The sequence below is a fragment of the Bufo gargarizans genome, chromosome 8 (genome assembly GCF_014858855.1).
Source record: "Bufo gargarizans isolate SCDJY-AF-19 chromosome 8, ASM1485885v1, whole genome shotgun sequence".
Lineage (NCBI taxonomy): Eukaryota > Metazoa > Chordata > Amphibia > Anura > Bufonidae > Bufo > Bufo gargarizans.
Window position 1 is genome coordinate 149,644,519 of NC_058087.1, and position 18,237 is coordinate 149,662,755.

Sequence of the window (18,237 nt, forward strand, 5' to 3'; positions counted from 1 at the left end):
TGTGGGCGGTCCGGCGGCAGATTCAAAAGAGGCAGGCGCCCCTCTCCTCCTCCTTTTGTGTTCCGGCGCCGGAGGAGAGAGGAGCTGCCTGCACGTGTCTGCCACCGCTGCCTGCACCCCGATCTGTGCCCCCCAGGACCCGATCTCTGCCCCCAGCACCCCATCAGGTACATAGGGACAGCTAGGGAAAGTTTGGGATAGGCAGGGAAAAAAAAGGGAAAGGTAGTTTTTTTGAACTTTTATTGCATCACCCCAGTTAGGGTGTCTGGGGTCCACAGCACAGCTGTGTGACCCTAGACCCCCCCAGGGGTGCTGCCACTTGCCCCCCCCCCCCCCCCCCCCCCACCTTTTTTGGGGTGCTTTTTTTTTTTTTTTTTTTTTTTTTGAGTTCGCTGACTGTGACCGGCACTTAGCGTCCGGCCACTGTTAGCGCATCGCACACCCCACCGCTGATCAACTTCGGACGGTTGATCAGCAGTTTTGAATTTTTTTTCCTCACTTTTTTGCCCTTTTTTTAGTTAGTTTTTTTTATTTTTTTCTGTTAGTTTTAGGGTGAGTTCGTGAACACCCGTGCCCCCTCACACACGCACACCAAATAAAGAGTTACACACACGCACATATACACGCAGACACACACTCCCCTATGGCCCGCCGGACGTTCTCGGCCGAGGAGGCATACGCCCAGCTTGCCTCCGAGTCCGAGAGTCCCAGTGAGGATGAGGATGACCCCACATTCCTGTTGTCATCCGCATCCTCCTCATCATCTAGCGATGATGATGAGCCCCCAAGGCGGCGGAGACGCCGCCAGGCGGAGCAAGGGGACCGCCATGTTAGGGACCCTGTGGCCCACACTAGTACGAGCAGCTCTGGGGCTCGTACTGGTTTCCCGGCCCACCAGTTAAATCCACCGGAGCACCCTGCCGGTGAACTTGTCTGGTGTAGCCCAGAGCGATACGAGCCCGTGATTCCTGATTTCGTAGGCCAATCAGGAATCCAGATTTCCACAGTGGGCTACACTGAATATGACTTTTTTTGTCATTTTTTCAGTGACCCACTGGTAAATCTGATGGTGGAGCAGACGAATCTGTACGCCCAACAGTTCGTCGCTCAACACCCGGGCTCCTTTTTGGCCAGGCCCGGTGGCTGGACGCCGGTCAGTGCAGCCGAAATGAGGACATTTTGGGGCCTCGTGCTGCATATGGGCCTGGTCAAGAAACCCAGTGCCAGGCTGTACTGGAGTGGGGACGTCCTATATCAGACCCCACTTTACAGTACGGTTATGACACGCTCCCGGTTTGAGGCCATCCGGAAATGTCTGCATTATTCCGATAATGCAGCATGTCCACCCCGAGGTGATCCTGCCCATGACCGTCTGTACAAGATACGGCCGGTCATCGATCACTTTGGGGCCAAATTCATGGAGGCCTATGTACCTGGAAGGGAGGTCGTGGTTGATGAGTCTCTCATTGCGTTCAAGGGGAGACTCATTTTCCGCCAGTATGTGCCTTCCAAGCGGGCGAGGTATGGCGTGAAGCTATACAAAATTTGTGAGAGTACCTCAGGGTACACTTACAAATTTCGTGTATACGAGGGGCGAGATTCCCGGATTCAACCCCCAGAATGTCCCCCCACTCTGGGTGTTACCGGGAAACTTGTGTGGGACCTTATGCACCCACTGCTGGATAAGGGTTACCACTTGTACGTGGATAACTTTTATACCAGTATCCCCTTGTTCCAGTCCCTTGCCGCCAGATCCACGTCCGCTTGTGGGACCGTGCGGAAAAATCAACGCGGCCTCCCTGCCCACCCCCTCCAGGTACCTATCCCCAGGGGTGAGACCCGTGCCCTTACCACTGGAAACCTGTTGCTGGTCAGGTATAAGGACAAGAGGGATGTCCTTATGCTGTCCACAATTCATGGTAACGGCATCACCCCTGTCCCTGTGCGAGGTACCGCGGCAACGGTCCTCAAGCCCGATTGTATCGTCGCCTACAATCGGTATATGGGAGGAGTTGATCTCTCGGATCAAGTCCTCAAGCCATATAACGCCATGCGCAAAACCCGGGCATGGTACAAAAAAGTTGCGGTCTACTTGGTACAGGTTGCCATGTACAACTCTTTTGTACTATCCCGAAGCGCTGGCAGCACAGGGACATTCCTCCAGTTCTATGAGGCAGTCCTCAAGGCCCTGATCTTTTCGGACCGGGAAAGAGCAGGCCGGAGTACCTCGGGAACTGTAGGCGCCCGGATCGTCCCTGGCCAACACTTTCCAGGTGTGGTCCCCCATACTGGAAAGAAGGGACGAACCCAAAAAAAGTGCAGAGTGTGTCGCAGGAGGGGGATACGGAAGGACACGACTACTCAGTGCGACACATGCCCCGATCATCCGGGCCTCTGCATTGACGGTTGCTTCAGGGAGTATCACACTTCCATGGAGTACTAAATTTATATCCCAATTTAGCACTGACATCGGATAAAAAAAAATGGTTCTCAGACTTGAGACACCCAAAAAAACTAAAATAATTTATTAAAAGTAGACATAGGTATTGCCGCGTCGGTAATAATCTCCTCTATAAAAATGCCCCATGACCTAACCCCCCAGATTAACACGGTCCAGAAAAAAAAAAAAAGGTGCAAAAAAAGTTTTTTTTTGTCACCTTACATAATAAAAAGTTTAATAGCAAGCGATCAAAAAGTCATATAGCCCCCAAATTAGTGCCAATAAAACCGTCATCTCATCCCGCAAAAAATGAGCCCCCACATAAGATAATCAGATAAAAAAAAAATAGAAAATGACTCTTAGACTTTAGAGATACAAAATTTTTTTAGGGTATCAAAAAGGATAATATAGTCTAAAACCTAAATAATTGTAAAAAAAAAGTTGACTTATTAGGTATCGCCACGTCCGTAAGAATCTCCTCTATAAAAATACCCCATGACCCAACCCCCCAGATTAACACAGTAAAAAAAAAAAAAAAATAGGTGCAAAAAATATTTTTTTTGTCACCTTACATAACAAAAAGTTTAATAGCAAGCGATCAAAAAGTCATATAGCCCCCAAAATAGTGCCAATAAAACCGTCCGCTCATCCCGCAAAAAATGAGCCCCCACATAAGATAATTGGCTAAAAGAAAATAAAAAAATGACACTTAGACTTTAGAGATACCCAAAAAAAAAGTTGTATCAAAAAAGATAATATAGTCAAAAACCTAAATAATTGTAAAAAAAAGTAGACTTATTAGATATTGCCGCGTCCGTAAGAATCTCCTCTATAACAATATCCCATGACCTAACTACCCAGATTAACACGGTTAAAAAAAAACAAAAAAAACGGTGCCAAAACCGCTATTTTTGGCACTTTTCCATTTCAGTCCGTTTTTTCCGGTAACAAAACAAGGGTTAACAACCAAACAAAAGTTAAAATTTATTACCCTGATACTGCAGTTTACAGAAACGCCACATTTGTGGTCGTAAACTGCTGTATCCGTAAAAGGGAGGCTGCAAAAGGAAAGGACCGACATGGTTTCTGGAAGGCCGATTTTGATGGCCTTTTTTATTGACACCATATCCCTTTTGAAGCCCCCCTGATGCCCCCCTAGAGTAAAAACTCCCTAAAATTGACCCCATCTAAGAAACTACACCCCTCAAGGTATTCAAAAATGATTATACAAACTTTATTAACCCTTTAGGTGTTCCTCAACAGTTAATGGCAAATGGAGATGAAATATCAGAATTTCAATTTTTGGTAACCTTACCTCACAAAAATGTAATATAGAGCAACCAAAAATTATATTTACCCTAAAAATACTCCCCCAAAAAATGCCACCTTATCCCGTAGTTTCCAAAATGGGGTCACTTTTAGGGAGTTTCGACTCCAGGGGTGCATCAGGGGGGTTGAAACAGGACACGGTGTAAATAAACCGGTCCATAAAAATCAGCCCTCCAAAAACCAAACGGCGCACCTTTCACTCTATGCCCCGCTGTGTGGCCGTACAGTAGTGTACGGCCACATATTGGGTATTTCTGTAAACGGCAGAGTCAGGGTAATAAAGATACAGTCTTGTTTGGCTGTTAACCCTTGCTTTGTTAGTGGAAAACATGGGTTAAAATGGAAAATAAGGCAAAAAAATGAAATTTTCAAATTTCATCCCCATTTGCCAATAACTCTTGTGCAACACCTAAAGGGTTAACGACGTATGTAAAACCAGTTTTGAATACCTTGAGGGGTGTAGTTTCTTAGATGGGGTCACTTTTAGGGAGTTTCTACTCTAGGGGTGCATCAGGGGGCTTCAAATGGGACATGGTGTAAATAAACCAGTCCATAAAAATCAGCCCTCCAAAAACCAAACGGCGCACCTTTCACTCTACGCCCCGCTGTGTGGCCGTACAGTAGTTTACGGCCACATATTGGGTGTTTCTGTAAACGGCAGAGTCAGGGTAATAAAGATACAGTCTTGTTTGGCTGTTAACCCTTGCTTTGTTAGTGGAAAAAATGGGTTAAAATAAAAAATTTGACAAAAAAAAGAAATTCTCAAATTTCATCCCCATTTGCCAATAACTCTTGTGCAACACCTAAAGGGTTAACAACGTATGTAAAATCAGTTTTGAATACCTTGAGGGGTGTAGTTTCTTAGATGGGGTCATTTTTGGGTGGTTTCTATTATGTAAGCCTCGCAAAGTGACTTCAGACCTGAACTGGTCCCTAAAAATGTCGTTTTTGTAAATTGCTGAAAAATTTCAAGATTTGCTTCTAAACTTCTAAGCCTTATAACATCCCCAAAAAATAAAATATCATTCCCAAAACAATTCAAACATAAAGTAGACATATGGGGAATGTAAAGTCATCACAATTTTTGGGGGTATTACTATGTATTACAGAAGTAGAGAAACTGAAACTTTGAAATTTGCTAATTTTTCCAAAAATTTTTTAAATTAGGTATTTTTTGGTGCAAAAAAAAATATTTTTTTGACTTCATTTCACCAGTGTCATGAAGTACAATATGTGACGAAAAAACAATCTCAGAACGGCCTGGATAAGTCAAAGCGTTTTAAAGTTATGAGCACTTAAAGTGACACTGGTCAGATTTGCCAAAAATGGCCTGGTCCTAAGGTGTAAAAAGGCTGTGTCCTTAAGGGGTTAAAGCTCTCCTACAGCAGTGAAGAAAAATGGCTGGGTTGTTATGGAAACCTGGAGTTAAACTGTATGTGGAGACTAACTGCCTGCAAGATTCTATTGACCGATAAGGGTCATGTGACCAAGCTACTAATGGCTAATGCAATTTTTGGGAATCTCTCAGGAGTGGTACGTCCTAGAGAGCTAAGACCTGGTCTAAAACCTTCCCGGACACATGATGTACCTGTGTGCCAAATTGTGATTGTAAATGCGGATTCCTTACTGTGCTTTATATATTAGAATATATATATATATATATATATATATATATATATATATATATATATATATATATATACATATACACACACATACACATATACACACACACACATACACACACATTACAATAATTGAATATTGTAAAAAAAAACTTTATTGGTTAGTAGTTTACTGGTCTGTCCATACTAACAGTGGATGTCAAACTTTATTGGTCCCAGCCATAAAAATAGATAATGACAGACTGGCGACTATATTCACCTCCTAATTAATCAAGGCAGCTGTAAGGGGGCATGCACGTCTTTAATTTTAACAAGAAAGCCGAAGTATCCGGTGCCCTCTGTCTGACTTGAACATTTTGGTTGGTGGGTCTTGCTTTGAATTCAAGTGTGGTAATTGAAGGAAGCCACATGAAAACTAATGTATACCAGCATGAAACAGCACATTCGGTCAGTAAGCCAAGAATTAATGACTTCAGTCAAGATGACTAAGGGAAATTAAGCGCTGTCTGACAGGCCTTCATGCTGATAAAAAGGTTCCTTTATGATGTCATTGGAGCAGATACCACAAAATTGTATTGCAGTTAAGTTGATAAGGTCAGCATTTCCTGCCTTTTTCATGATGTCATTGACTATAATTAATCACCCCAATCTAAAATTACAAAAAGAAAAAAAAACACAAACATCTTGGATTTCGATATGCTATAAAAACACATTGCACTTTTGGGAATAAAGACAATAAGAGCTTTCTTTAAAAATGGTATGTTCATGTATTCATAGCTAGCCAATATTGTTCCATGGAGGAATATAATGAAATAAATGTCCCAGATAGCTGTTGCGATTTGAAGTATAGACCTCCACATATAAGAAATAACTAGGAGATGATATAAACTTAAGACAAGTGAAAGGTAGAAGCGTTCCTTTAAATAAAATGGCAATACACTGTCATGTGACTGGGCAAAGTAACAGGTTTATTAGAATTGTAAGATACCATGTAACCATCGCTAAGCTCATATGTACAGACGTGGACAAAATTGTTGGTACCCTTTGGTCAATGAAAGAAAAAGTCACAATGGTCACAGAAATAACTTTAATCTGACAAAAGTAATAATAAATTAAAATTCTATAAATGTTAACCAATGAAAGTCAGACATTGTTTTTCAACCATGCTTCAACAGAATTATGTAAAAAAATAAACTCATGAAACAGGCATGGACAAAAATGATGGTACCCCTAGAAAACACAGAACATAATGTGACCAAAGGGACATGTTAATTCAAGGTGTGTCCACTAATTAGCATCACAGGTGTCTACAACCTTGTAATCAGCCATTGGGCCTATATATATGGCTCCAGGTAATCACTGTGTTGTTTGGTGATATGGTGTGTACCACACTCGACATGGACCAGAGGAAGCAAAGGAAAGAGCTGTCTCAAGAGATCAGAAAGAAAATTATAGACAAGCATGTTAAAGGTAAAGGCTATAAGACCATCTCCAAGCAACTAGATGTTCCTGTGAGTACAGTTGCACATATTATTCATAAGTTTAAGATCCATGGGACTGTAGCCAACCTCCCTGGACGTGGCCGCAGGAGGAAAATTGATGACAAATCTAAGAGACGGATAATCCGAATGGTAACAAAAGAGCCTAGAAAGACTTCTAAAGAGATTCAAGGTGAACTTCATGCTCAAGGAACATCAGTGTCAGATCGCACCATCCGTCGTTGTTTGAGCCAAAGTGGACTACATGGGAGACGACCAAGGAGGACACCATTGTTGAAAACGAATCATAAAAAAGCAAGACTGGAATATGCCAAACTACATGTTGACAAGCCACAAAGCTTCTGGGAGAATGTCCTGTGGACAGATGAGACAAAATCGAAGTTTTTGCCAAGGCACATCAGCTGTATGTTCACAGACGAAAAAATGAAGCATATCAAGAAAAGAACACTGTCCCTACTGTGAAACATGGAGGAGGCTCTGTTATGTTCTGGGGCTGCTTTGCTGCGTCTGGCACAGGGTGTCTTGAATCTGTGCAGGGTACAATGAAATCTCAAGACTATCAAGGAATTCTAGAGAGAAATGTACTAGCCAGTGTCAGAAAGCTTGGTCTCAGTCGCAGGTCATGGGTCTTGCAACAGGACAATGACCCAAAACACACCGCTAAAAACACCCAAGAATGGCTAAGAGGAAAAAATTGGACTATTCTAAAGTGGCCTTCTATGAGCCCTGACCTCAATCCTATTGAGCATCTTTGGAAGGAGCTGAAACATGCAGTCTGGAAAAGGCACCCTTCAAACCGGACACAACTGGAGCAGTTTGCTCATGAGGAGTGGGCCAAAATACCTGCTGAGAGGTGCAGATGTCTCATTGACAGTTACAGGAAGCGTTTGATTGCAGTGATTGCCTCAAAAGGTTGCGCAACAAAATATTAAGTTAGGGGTACCATCATTTTTGTCCATGCCTGTTTCATGAGTTTATTTTTTTACATAATTCTGTTGAAGCATGGTTGAAAAACAATGTCTGACTTTCATTGGTTAACATTTATAGAATTTTAATTTATTATTACTTTTGTCAGATTAAAGTTATTTCTGTGACCATTGTGACTTTTTCTTTCATTGACCAAAGGGTACCAACAATTTTGTCCACGTCTGTATATTTATACTATATGCAAAGATGAGAACAATGCAAAAACAAAGTACAGGTTAGGATGGTTTCACACACAGCAGTTTTTTTTTTTTATAAAAACACCACTGCATTTTTTTGATTCAGAAGTGGATGAAGCAGTAAGTATAAGTCCTCCTTCATGTTCTCCATTAATTTTGAATTCACATCTGGCTTTGGCTCAAAAAAAAAAAACCTGCTGCAATTTTCTGAAAAATGCGTGTTAACCTACCCTAAAAAAAAAACAAAAAAAAAACACACAACTGGGTGTTACTAATCTCATTGTCAAAGGGTTGTATCCCTACACTGATTCTCCGAGCACTGATTGGGGAGGAGGCCTCCCTCCCCCAAACTGGTAACACCAAGTTGTCAATTTATTCACATTAAGTTCTAGGAGAAATAACTGACGAACAGCAAAACGTAGTGTTTTAAAAGAAACAGGACCACTACCTAAATTTCAATTTCATGCAATGAGTTAAAGGAAACCTATGAATCATAGTTTATCTGGTACAGAATTCACCCATTTAACTTGAAAAGCAGCCAACCACCCACTGCTAGTCCAGCATCCAGGAATGATTAGTGTTGTCTTAATAACCGATAGCCTCTTCAGAGTGGTCAAGGGGAATGTACATGTGGTACCCTAAACCTCGGTCTTGATTCGTGTGAGTCAACCATTAATGTCAATGAGTCAAGGCAACTAGACATAACGCAATGCTGTCTGGTGGCTTCTTGCCGAAAGCACTAAAGGAATTAATATGGATATACCATGGCATGAAATACAATAAACCTAACACTAAATTGGCAGGTTTCATGTTTGTTTAAACAGATGTGTTTGCAGGGAGCATTTGTAGGCTATTCAATTCTCAAATACAAAGAAATTCAGAATAGGAGGTCTGATAGACACCACGATGCATGGCTCTGGCTTTCAGCTGGGGCTAGATTTTAATAACCAAACACATGCATCTCTCAGCTTGGTTGAGAGTGCATGTATTGTGAATAAAGGCAATGGAATAAGCCACAGTCAGACAGGATTAGATAGGCAATACGTATTTGAGCGGTCCAACACCAGGGACTCTCGCTAATCAGCTGTTTGAGAAGGCAACGACGCTCCTGTAAGAGCCGTGACCTTCTCACAGCTTACCAAGCACAGCCCAGTCCATATGATAAGCTACTGTGCTTGGTATCGCAGCTCACCCATATTCGAGTGTCGGACCACCACTTATCAGATACTGATGACCTACCCAGAGGATAGGTAATACATAAAAGGATCTCGGAAAACCCCTTTAAGGATATGAAGAGTTTGAAAGAAATATGCCATTCCAGAAAGGAGAAAGGCCAATAGAGGTGGAGGTTAATTCTTACACATTTTAATTAAAAATCTGCAGTGAGTAATATAAATTCTTTAAAAATATGCTCATTACATTTTTCTGGAAATTTCGGAAATGTATACCATTTTCTAATCGGGTAAATCCCAGCAGCAAGAAAAACATAATATCGATAGAAACTAAAGAATGATAACATTTTGTGTTTACATTAAAAAAGAAAGCCAACACAAAAAGTTACTACAAAATGAAGTCTTTAATTTTACATTATGGAAATAAACTAGTCACTTATTTCCATGGTATAAAAGTTAAATAGTTCTGAAATAAATAGACTATTGCAAATCTATACAGCTGGTTCCATTTGTATGTTTTTATTACATATATTTTTTTTTTTCAAAATTCATATTTTCTTTTACAAAGTATTATACAAATCAAAAATGTCTTTGTACCTCACGTTCTCCAAATGTAAACTAAATATATAATATTAAAAAACAGAACACAAACAACAAAAATCACATTATGTTAAGGAAGAAATATTTTTTTCAAAAAGTTTGAAAAATCTATGAGAAAAAAAATAAATTCACATGTAGAGGAAACAGATCACATACAAGACCATCCAACCACATTTAATTTACAAAAATCTGAGGGATATTTCCATAAGTGCCAATTTGTCTTTCACCTGAAGTTTTGAGCATTCACAAAACAGACTGATTGCTGTGGACCCTCTGAAAGCATATGCCCCCCAGCAACATGTCAGTTTAAGACCACTCAGCCCTTCAGAGCAAAGCACTATGCTTACAGGATGGGGTAGAGTTAAGCAGCATTTCCCCCATCTGAGCCTGTAATATTAATCAGATTTTTCTAAAAATAAATGTAGGTTTAAAACCTTTAACAGTGAGAGTTTCCACATGGCAAAAGATGTGTTGTACATACTCAATAGTGAAGTCAATAAATACATATATATTTAAAGATGGAAATTATGGTCCATGTGCACAACCCTTGTGATATCTGGTGACAAAAACTCACTTAATAGTAAATGGAACAAGAAAAAGAAAAAAAGAAATTAAGAAATAACATACATTCACATCACACAAAACACATTACAGCAATGTTACAGTAAAAACATGTTCGAGGAGATTAAGAACATTTTATTTAGTCTTTAGGGTATCTGGATTATCTGCTATAAAACTCCAGATGAAAAGGTCCCTTTGGAGATTGTGTAGCAAAGGCCACAGTATACACCTACGACAAGATATCCATCAATGAAGACTGTAATCTACCCTAAGATAGAAAACGGCCAGCCGTAGCTTGGTGTTTTATGAAGATGTTTAACGAAAAGACCGTGCACGGTGCGAAACTACTACTAAGTCACATTTATTTTACAGGCCAAGACAGTTGTGCTTCTCAGTTGTACAAAAATGGGTGAAGGGTTATACAGTCACTGGGTGGTAATTCAGTATGACCTGCATACACATCCTAAATCATGTCCAAAAGAGAAGAAAAATATATGGCTTTCAACGCTTGTACCACTGAAGAGTGAATATTGCTTCTACCAAGCGTGCACCAGTTCAAATTCTTCAGAGGAGACGCTGTTGCTGCACTCTGGCAAAGAAAGAGAGGGGTGCAATTATTTCACAGATAATTAAAGGCAGTACAGATACAGTTGCAAGAAAATGTGAGCCCTTTTTGAAGTACCTGGACTTCTGCATTGATCGCTAATAAAATGTGTTCTGCAGTGGCACACCTCTATGGAGGCAGAACATCCAGTAGCTATGGAGCAGTGGATCAGGGGAGCCAGGGGCCATCTTCGGTCCTGCCTCACCAATTGGTTGCAATGCCCCTGCTTGCCCATCCCTGTGCATCACTTTTTCAGCAAGTAACAGTTGCTGAACATAGAGACAAAAAGGGCCAGCCAGACAGGCAGGTAGTCAGTATTGTTCATGGCCAGAAATATGCCAATAAGCAGAAGAGTTCTTAATGCCATTTACATTTTAATGTAGAGTGACTGCACAAGCATTAAAGGGGCTGTTAACGCGACAGTCCCCATTTGTGTACAGGGGGGGGGGGAAGCCGCCAAAAAGGAAACTGCCCCGTGACACATCTCCCCGATACTGTAATGTTTCCTAGTAAAAGTTGTTTGTAACAAGGAGGCCCGTCAATATATCATGCTTTCTGTGGGTCGGGTAGCACGCAGCTCCTGACAGGTGCCATTTAAGAAAAAGGGCTGTATATTATTAGCACGAAAATGGGATTGGATCCAAGTAGAAGAGGAAGGAAAACCTCTCATAGGAATGGCACTGTACCTGCTTGATCAGTGTCTATCTTGTGCTTGCTACTATTTGCCGAATCTGAAGCTGTGGGGCTGGGTGCATCTTCTCCTCCCTGGCCTTCTGATTCTTCTGGATTGACAGAGTCGGCTTCTTCCTCTACAGCATCTATAGATCTCTTTTTTGAAAAAGGTTGATCAACACTGGAAATATGGAGAGAGGGGGGAAATAAAATCAAACTAGGGTTTGCCAACAAATTCTGAAGCATCAACACAGGTGTATGGCAAGCTTTTCCTACACTAAAATGGAGGTGTGCTAATAGCCATCTCCTCCAACCTGCCCATAAACATGTGCACTCGATTTGGTTGAATGAGCATCTTCATTCAAAAGAGAATGATACAGATTTGGGAATGTTGAAATCCAGCATATTTAAAGGGGTTCCCTGGTTTGATTATTATTATTTTTTTATCTGTTAGCACTTCTATTCCCCTTTTCTCAGTATCACTGAAATCTGGCAGGATGTTAATATGTAGAAGTTCCTGTTTTTATCAGCTTCCTGATGGATTTTCTAACCAATCTCAGCATGTTTTGGTCTGTAAGGTTTCTTAGGCCTTGCTGCAGCTAGCTAACATGATGAGCGGAGGGATTGACCACTGCAAAGGAAACAGGCTGAGCAAGCCCTGTGAAACATTACTGAGCATGCTGGATTTGGCTGGAAAACACAGCAAGAAGCTGAGAAAAACAGGACGTTCTGCAAGTAAACCTCCTGGCAGGATGCAGTAATACAGAGACCAGAGGAAGTCAAGAGCCAACATGGAAGACCGGCATATAGGGCAAAGATATGCAGTGTTTTGAGTACTCTGGACAGATCAGCCCTATTCACTTCACTGACAGACATAAAAGGTGTGAGAAGGCTGTGGCACTACTGCGAGCGCTGATGCCTTCTAAAACAGCTGGATTGAGACCTGTGTGTCCAGGACATTGCTGTCTTTCCCCCTGCAATCTGGCTTGTATTAATTGTCATCTCTATCTACAGCCTGTGTGAGCCTCCTTGGCTTCATTCCTGCTCTCCACTCTGATCTGCTTCCTTTCCCCTGCCACCATCATCAACACAGATAAGGGAGGAGGAAACCAGAGAGCCATCCCAAACAGGAGCTTTGCTCTGATGGATTTATGTAAGACTTGGCAGAGCCAGCAGCTAAGTGAAGGACTTACACATATGCTGTAAAAGCAAAATGGTAGCGATTTCTTTTAATGAAAACTTAAAATATTAAATATTTAAAAAATTTCTTCATTTTGTGTTTAGGAAGCAAATGGAAAATACGATAATTAGTTCAAGCAGTACATAATGGGAATAGCATTCATCCTATGTAACAATATTTGGCCATCCTGACCGGCAGTAAGGCTAAACAATTTCCGTAATTCTGGTGCAACAAAAGTGAACTGGCAGCATGCTTTAGAATGCCTTGCCTTTATCTCTAAACTATGCAATAGGGTTCTTCACAGACTTTAATGAGCTGCCGTGTGTCTCATAGTACACATGCTGGATAATAGTTTAGATTGAAATCAATTTGCATTGCATAGATAACTTTAGTCCTTCAGAGCAAGACCCGCTGTTTTGGGCATCTCTTCGCTCTGGGACATTTAGGAGACCATCACTATTATCACCATATACTCTATTGGGAGATCCAAAAGACGGTGGATGCAGTGGTAAACTGAAGAGTTTTGTTTCGGCCAACTAGCTGCCAACAAACAAATGCTCTGAAGACAGGGGTTATACAAAACAGATGAGACCCAATGCCGCTAAGTTCTTTAGAAGGATGACTATAGCACTGTTATAGTATTTTAAAGACTTTTTTTTTGCTTTTTATAATCCTATTTGGTAGAAGGACCCCCCAAGCCAGCCATCAAATGAAACTCGTGGAAAAAAACCTAGTAGGAAATGTTCAATGGCCCCACAGCTCTGCCACAGGGAGAACAGCGTCTACTGGAGTCATCAGCTGAGCTGGGTCCTGCAGAATGAGAGGCACTCTTTATAATTGCTCTGTGTCCTGTCTAACTGGTAGAGTTTCTGAATGAATAATCCCTTCTATTAACTTAAAATGCACTACCCTAAAAGGGTATTTGAAGGGGTCCTCTAGTTCAGAAAACCCCATTTTAAACCATATATACTCAGCTATTGTACAAGTGCAGCACTGATCAGAACTACAGAATGCAGCCAGACTTAAGACTCAATATTCTCCTTCCCCTTCGTTATCCACTTTATACAAATTTATCTTTACTGTTGTACATCTGCCAGCCAGATGTTTTATTTAAAGATATAATGTTCTGTTACATAGGATGAATGCTATTCCCAGTATGGCTTGTAAGTACTTCGAGGGATAGATTAAAAAGGGAGCAACATGATTAATGGTTTCTCTAAAATGTCCAAAAACTTGGATTGTCCTCCAGAAGTATTCATTTTACCTTTTATCGGCCTAATCTGAGCACTAGCTTATTTACATTTTTGGAAAGGATTTAAAGAAACATTTTGAAAAAAGATTAAAAAAATAAAAATCCACAATTGTTAACAATTACAAGTATAGTAGCTTGAAATACTTGTTAAAGGGGGCTTCTACCTTTTCGATATCGATGACCTTTCTTCTGTATAGGTCATCAATATCAGATCGGAGGTACAACACCCAACATCCCCAACGATCACCTGTTTGCAGCAGCCAGCTGGTGTTGGAAACTTAACCAGTGGAAAGCAAAAATGATGCTTCCACTGTATACTGGCCATATTAGGTAGGGGCTGGAGAGAGCAGGTCAAACATACCTTTTGGGGAACTTTTCTCATCAGAAATAGTGTGAACATGAAGTTTTATTCTGCAAAATCCTGCTCTCTCAAGTGCCCAGGAGGTGGAGCTTCATTGTGAAGTGCTCTCCGTATTAGGGTGCTTCACACTCCAGCTGTCACTCAGAGGAGAGGGGCTGTGAAGAGACATTCTTCGCAACCGGGGAGCATAAAACTTCATGTTCACACAACTCCTAATGAGGAAAGCTCAACAAAAAAGTTTATCTTGCTCTTCCCAGCAACTTCTTGTACTATGTGAAAACCGGATGTTTGTGATAGGCCCCATGCACACGGCCGTGTTTCACAGCCGTGTGCGGGCCGTGGAACCGCGGCCTGGATCCCTCCTGAGAGCAGGAGCGCACGGCGTCACTGGTTGCTATGACGCCGTGCGCTCCCTGCTGCCGCCGCAATACAGTAATACACTGGTATGATCTATACCAGTGTATTACTGTACAGTGCCGGCAGCAGGGAGCGCATGGCGTCATAGCAACCAGTGATGCCGTGCGCTCCTGCTCTCAGGAGGGATCCAGGCCGCGGTTCCACGGCCCGCACACGGCTGTGAAACACAGCCGTGTGCATGGGGCCATACAGAGTAATAGAATTTACAATTGTTCTAACTTATATGGCCATTTAGGGTGGAAATGCACATACAGATAAGTAGTGTGTATAAGATAGGACTGTAGAGATACCTACAGCGCTGCAGTTACTCAGTCATCCCAATGCTTAAAGAATAACTACACTTTAGCAAAAACTTTTGGTATGTTGCTGTTGCATATCAAAAGGTTTTGATCGGGGGCATCCAGAGTGCCGACACTGCCAGCCCCTGGCATCGGCTAACACGATGAGTAAAAAGTACTGTTTTCTCCACAATGCTCCCCCTTTCTTCTGATGCACTTTTCTGCAGCAAGGAGAGTGCGCTCAGCTGAGTGATTCTTACTTCTTGTTTTAGCAATAGGTGATGGGTCTCAGCAGTCAGCCCTCCCCCAATTGAAGCCTTTGGTATGTCAATATTGGTGGATCGGACTTTGAATGTTGGGTCTTTGAAGATGGTGCCTGCTTTTTTATTTTTTTTTAATCGCTTTACTTCCACCAAAAATTTTCTAACAAAGTTATCCAACAGTTATGCACACCCCAAAACTACAAATTGCCCCCATAAATGAGCCCTTACACAGCTCCGTAGACCTAAAACTGAAAAACCTATGGGGGGTCAGACTATGGCGATGTAAAGAAAACATTTTTAAAGGGAACCTGTCACCGGGATTTTGTGTATAGAGCTGAGGACATGGGTTGCTAGATGGCCGCTAGCACATCCGCAATACCCAGTCCCCATAGCTCTGTGTGCTTTTATTGTGTAAAATCCGGAATTAGACTTACCGATAATTCTGTTTCCATGCAATCACCATGACGGCCCATAATTTCCTGTGTGGCCGTCATGGTGATGAAATGGAAAAAACTGATTTGATACATATGCAAATTAACCCAAGAGGAGTCCTGTCCCTGACTCATCTCACGTACAGGACTCATTTCAGGTTAATTTGCATATGTATCAAATCGTTTTTTTTACACAATAAAAGCACACAGAGCTATGGGGACTGGGTATTGCGGATGTGCTAGCGGCCATCTAGCAGCCCATGTCCTCAGCTCTATGCACAAAATCCCGGTGACAGGTTCCCTTTAAGTATTAAAATACAACAAGAACTATAAAAAATGTGGCAGCGCCATAATTGTACTGAACCAGATTCACTGTCAAGAACCTCCAGGTAGAAGTTGGAAACAGTTTTTCCTGGATGAAATGCACTGACAATCCCAAAAGTAAAGTCTAAACTGACCCCTGCCATTCTGGAGATTTCTGCTCATCTCTTAAAAGGGTATTCCAGTTGCATTAAATTGATGACCTATCCACAGGAAAATATGAAAACTTGGTGCAACTCCTTTAAATGGGTATTCTGGTTGCATGAAATTGATGACCTATCCTCAGGAAAGGTCATCAATTTCAGATTGGTGGAGGTCCAACTCTGAGCACCCTCACCAATCAGCTGTTTGGCCTGCAGCTCCATCTGGACAGGGACATTGGACCCCCATTCCCAGGAATGGTTGGGGGGGTGGGGGGGTCCAGCGTTGGTACCCCCACCGATCAGTTAGTATTCTCCTATAATGTGGATAAGGGATAACTTGAAATCTTAGCACAACCGCTTTAAATCCCTTGCTAATCCTGATGTTTCATAAGTCCCCTGCCAGTCTTTGCCTACAGCTGCAAGCAATCTGGAACATGACTGCTGCAGCCAATCAGTGGCAGCTGTGGTCACTTGCTAGTATGGATCATCAGCACTGGAGGTTTGGAAACAGGTGGGGAAAGCCAGTTCCTCTGCGCGGGATCAGTAAAGGATTGAAGAGTTAAGTACGGTCTTTTGTGGCCTTTTCACCCACAAGAGCCAGACAATCCCTTAAATATATGTTGCCCTTTTGAGCCGATTTTTTTTATTTATTTTAATTCTCCACTTTCCCTTTATACTTGTTCAAATCATTAGCTTAAATGTGTGCGATTTCATTTTCAGTCTTTTATACTTTACCAAAATTGAATGGACATGTGTTTAATATGAAGAATTCGAGAACGAGAAGATCACCTGCTTGAGTAATGATATCTTGAGTTTTGTGCAACATACGTGTACTGAGTTTTCGGCCTCTTCCTTTCAAAATCCATCCATCCATCGTCAGTACGTTTTCTTTTAACAAGGCCTGGTCTCTCTTTTTTTGCAATATACTCTGCATATGTTTGGACACAATAGCTTTCTGCAAATCTGCTGATGTTTACAGCTGCAAAGGAAAAGGAAGGAGAGTGTGAAAACAACTACATGAAGCAAACACGCACAAAAAATATATCTTCATTTACAGCCTTAGTCACACATGCAAATATACAAGAGATGCACGAGTTATACAAGTTATATACTGTGCTTCGAAGGCTACAGTTACTAAGCTGTGCAAGGTCTAGTTCTAATGGACCCATCGCAGCCTAGTCTATATACCAACTAATTACACAGCTTGTAGGCAAGTCAAAGCTGGCCATACATATTAGCTAAATGTTGGCATACTAGCCAATCTCGACAGGACCAGCTGACCATCTAATATGTATGAGGGTCTTGTGGCAGATGTCAGGGGTGGTAAGGATCTGGCAGTTAGATTTTAACTGCCTGATCTTTTTGTTCTCTGAAAGCTGCCAGAGGCTTTCTCCCCGTTTAGGACATAGGCATGCTTGGCCAAGCGAGCATGTGTATGGAGGGATTGGGAAAGTTAGCTGTCGACCAACAAGTGCATATGGTTAGCTCAAGAGTTAGAGACTATATCTTGACAACGTGTCAATAGCAACTTTAAGTGCATCAGTCTAAAAATTTCACCTACACTAAAGGATATGTACACCTTCAGGAGCAATTTTTTTTTTTTTATGACTGCATTTTACTCATTTTGGGCAAAAAATAAATAAATTTGTTGGTCATTATTAAAAATGTTCAGCCATTTGAGACACAAGGGTTAAAAAAATCTGTGTTGGCAAGCTATTACTGTCTGTTTTCTTTGAATCCAGTCATCTGACTTCTCATGTATAGCTCTAACTTCTGGCCTCAAAAACATTTAAGCCATATTCTTATCAGTTTGATAAGAATTCAGCTATAATGAGTGTATATGATGTCAGGAGATCAGTGATAAGAGCCACAAATGAGCCATCAGATGATGATATTCAAACAGGTCAGTGGCAGCCTGTAAAAAGA

General features: G+C 41.6%; 1 protein-coding gene across 2 annotated transcripts in view; it reads right to left on the reverse strand.

Annotated features, from left to right (window-relative positions):
* Positions 1 to 9,613: 9,613 nt before the first annotated feature.
* PARN (poly(A)-specific ribonuclease) overlaps positions 9,614 to 18,237 on the reverse strand; it is a 116,389-nt gene continuing 107,765 nt past the window's right edge. Inside the window, exons 22-24 of one of the 2 annotated variants that reach the window (XM_044303387.1) lie at positions 17,140 to 17,290; positions 11,680 to 11,846; positions 9,614 to 10,978 (exon numbers count right to left, since the gene is read on the reverse strand). In XM_044303387.1, the coding sequence (XP_044159322.1) occupies positions 10,926 to 10,978; positions 11,680 to 11,846; positions 17,140 to 17,290 (371 nt within the window). In that variant the 3' untranslated portion in view covers positions 9,614 to 10,925. Of the gene's footprint in view, positions 10,979 to 11,679; positions 11,847 to 17,100; positions 17,291 to 18,237 lie in introns of both variants that reach the window. The other variant, XM_044303386.1, reaches the window with a different exon arrangement.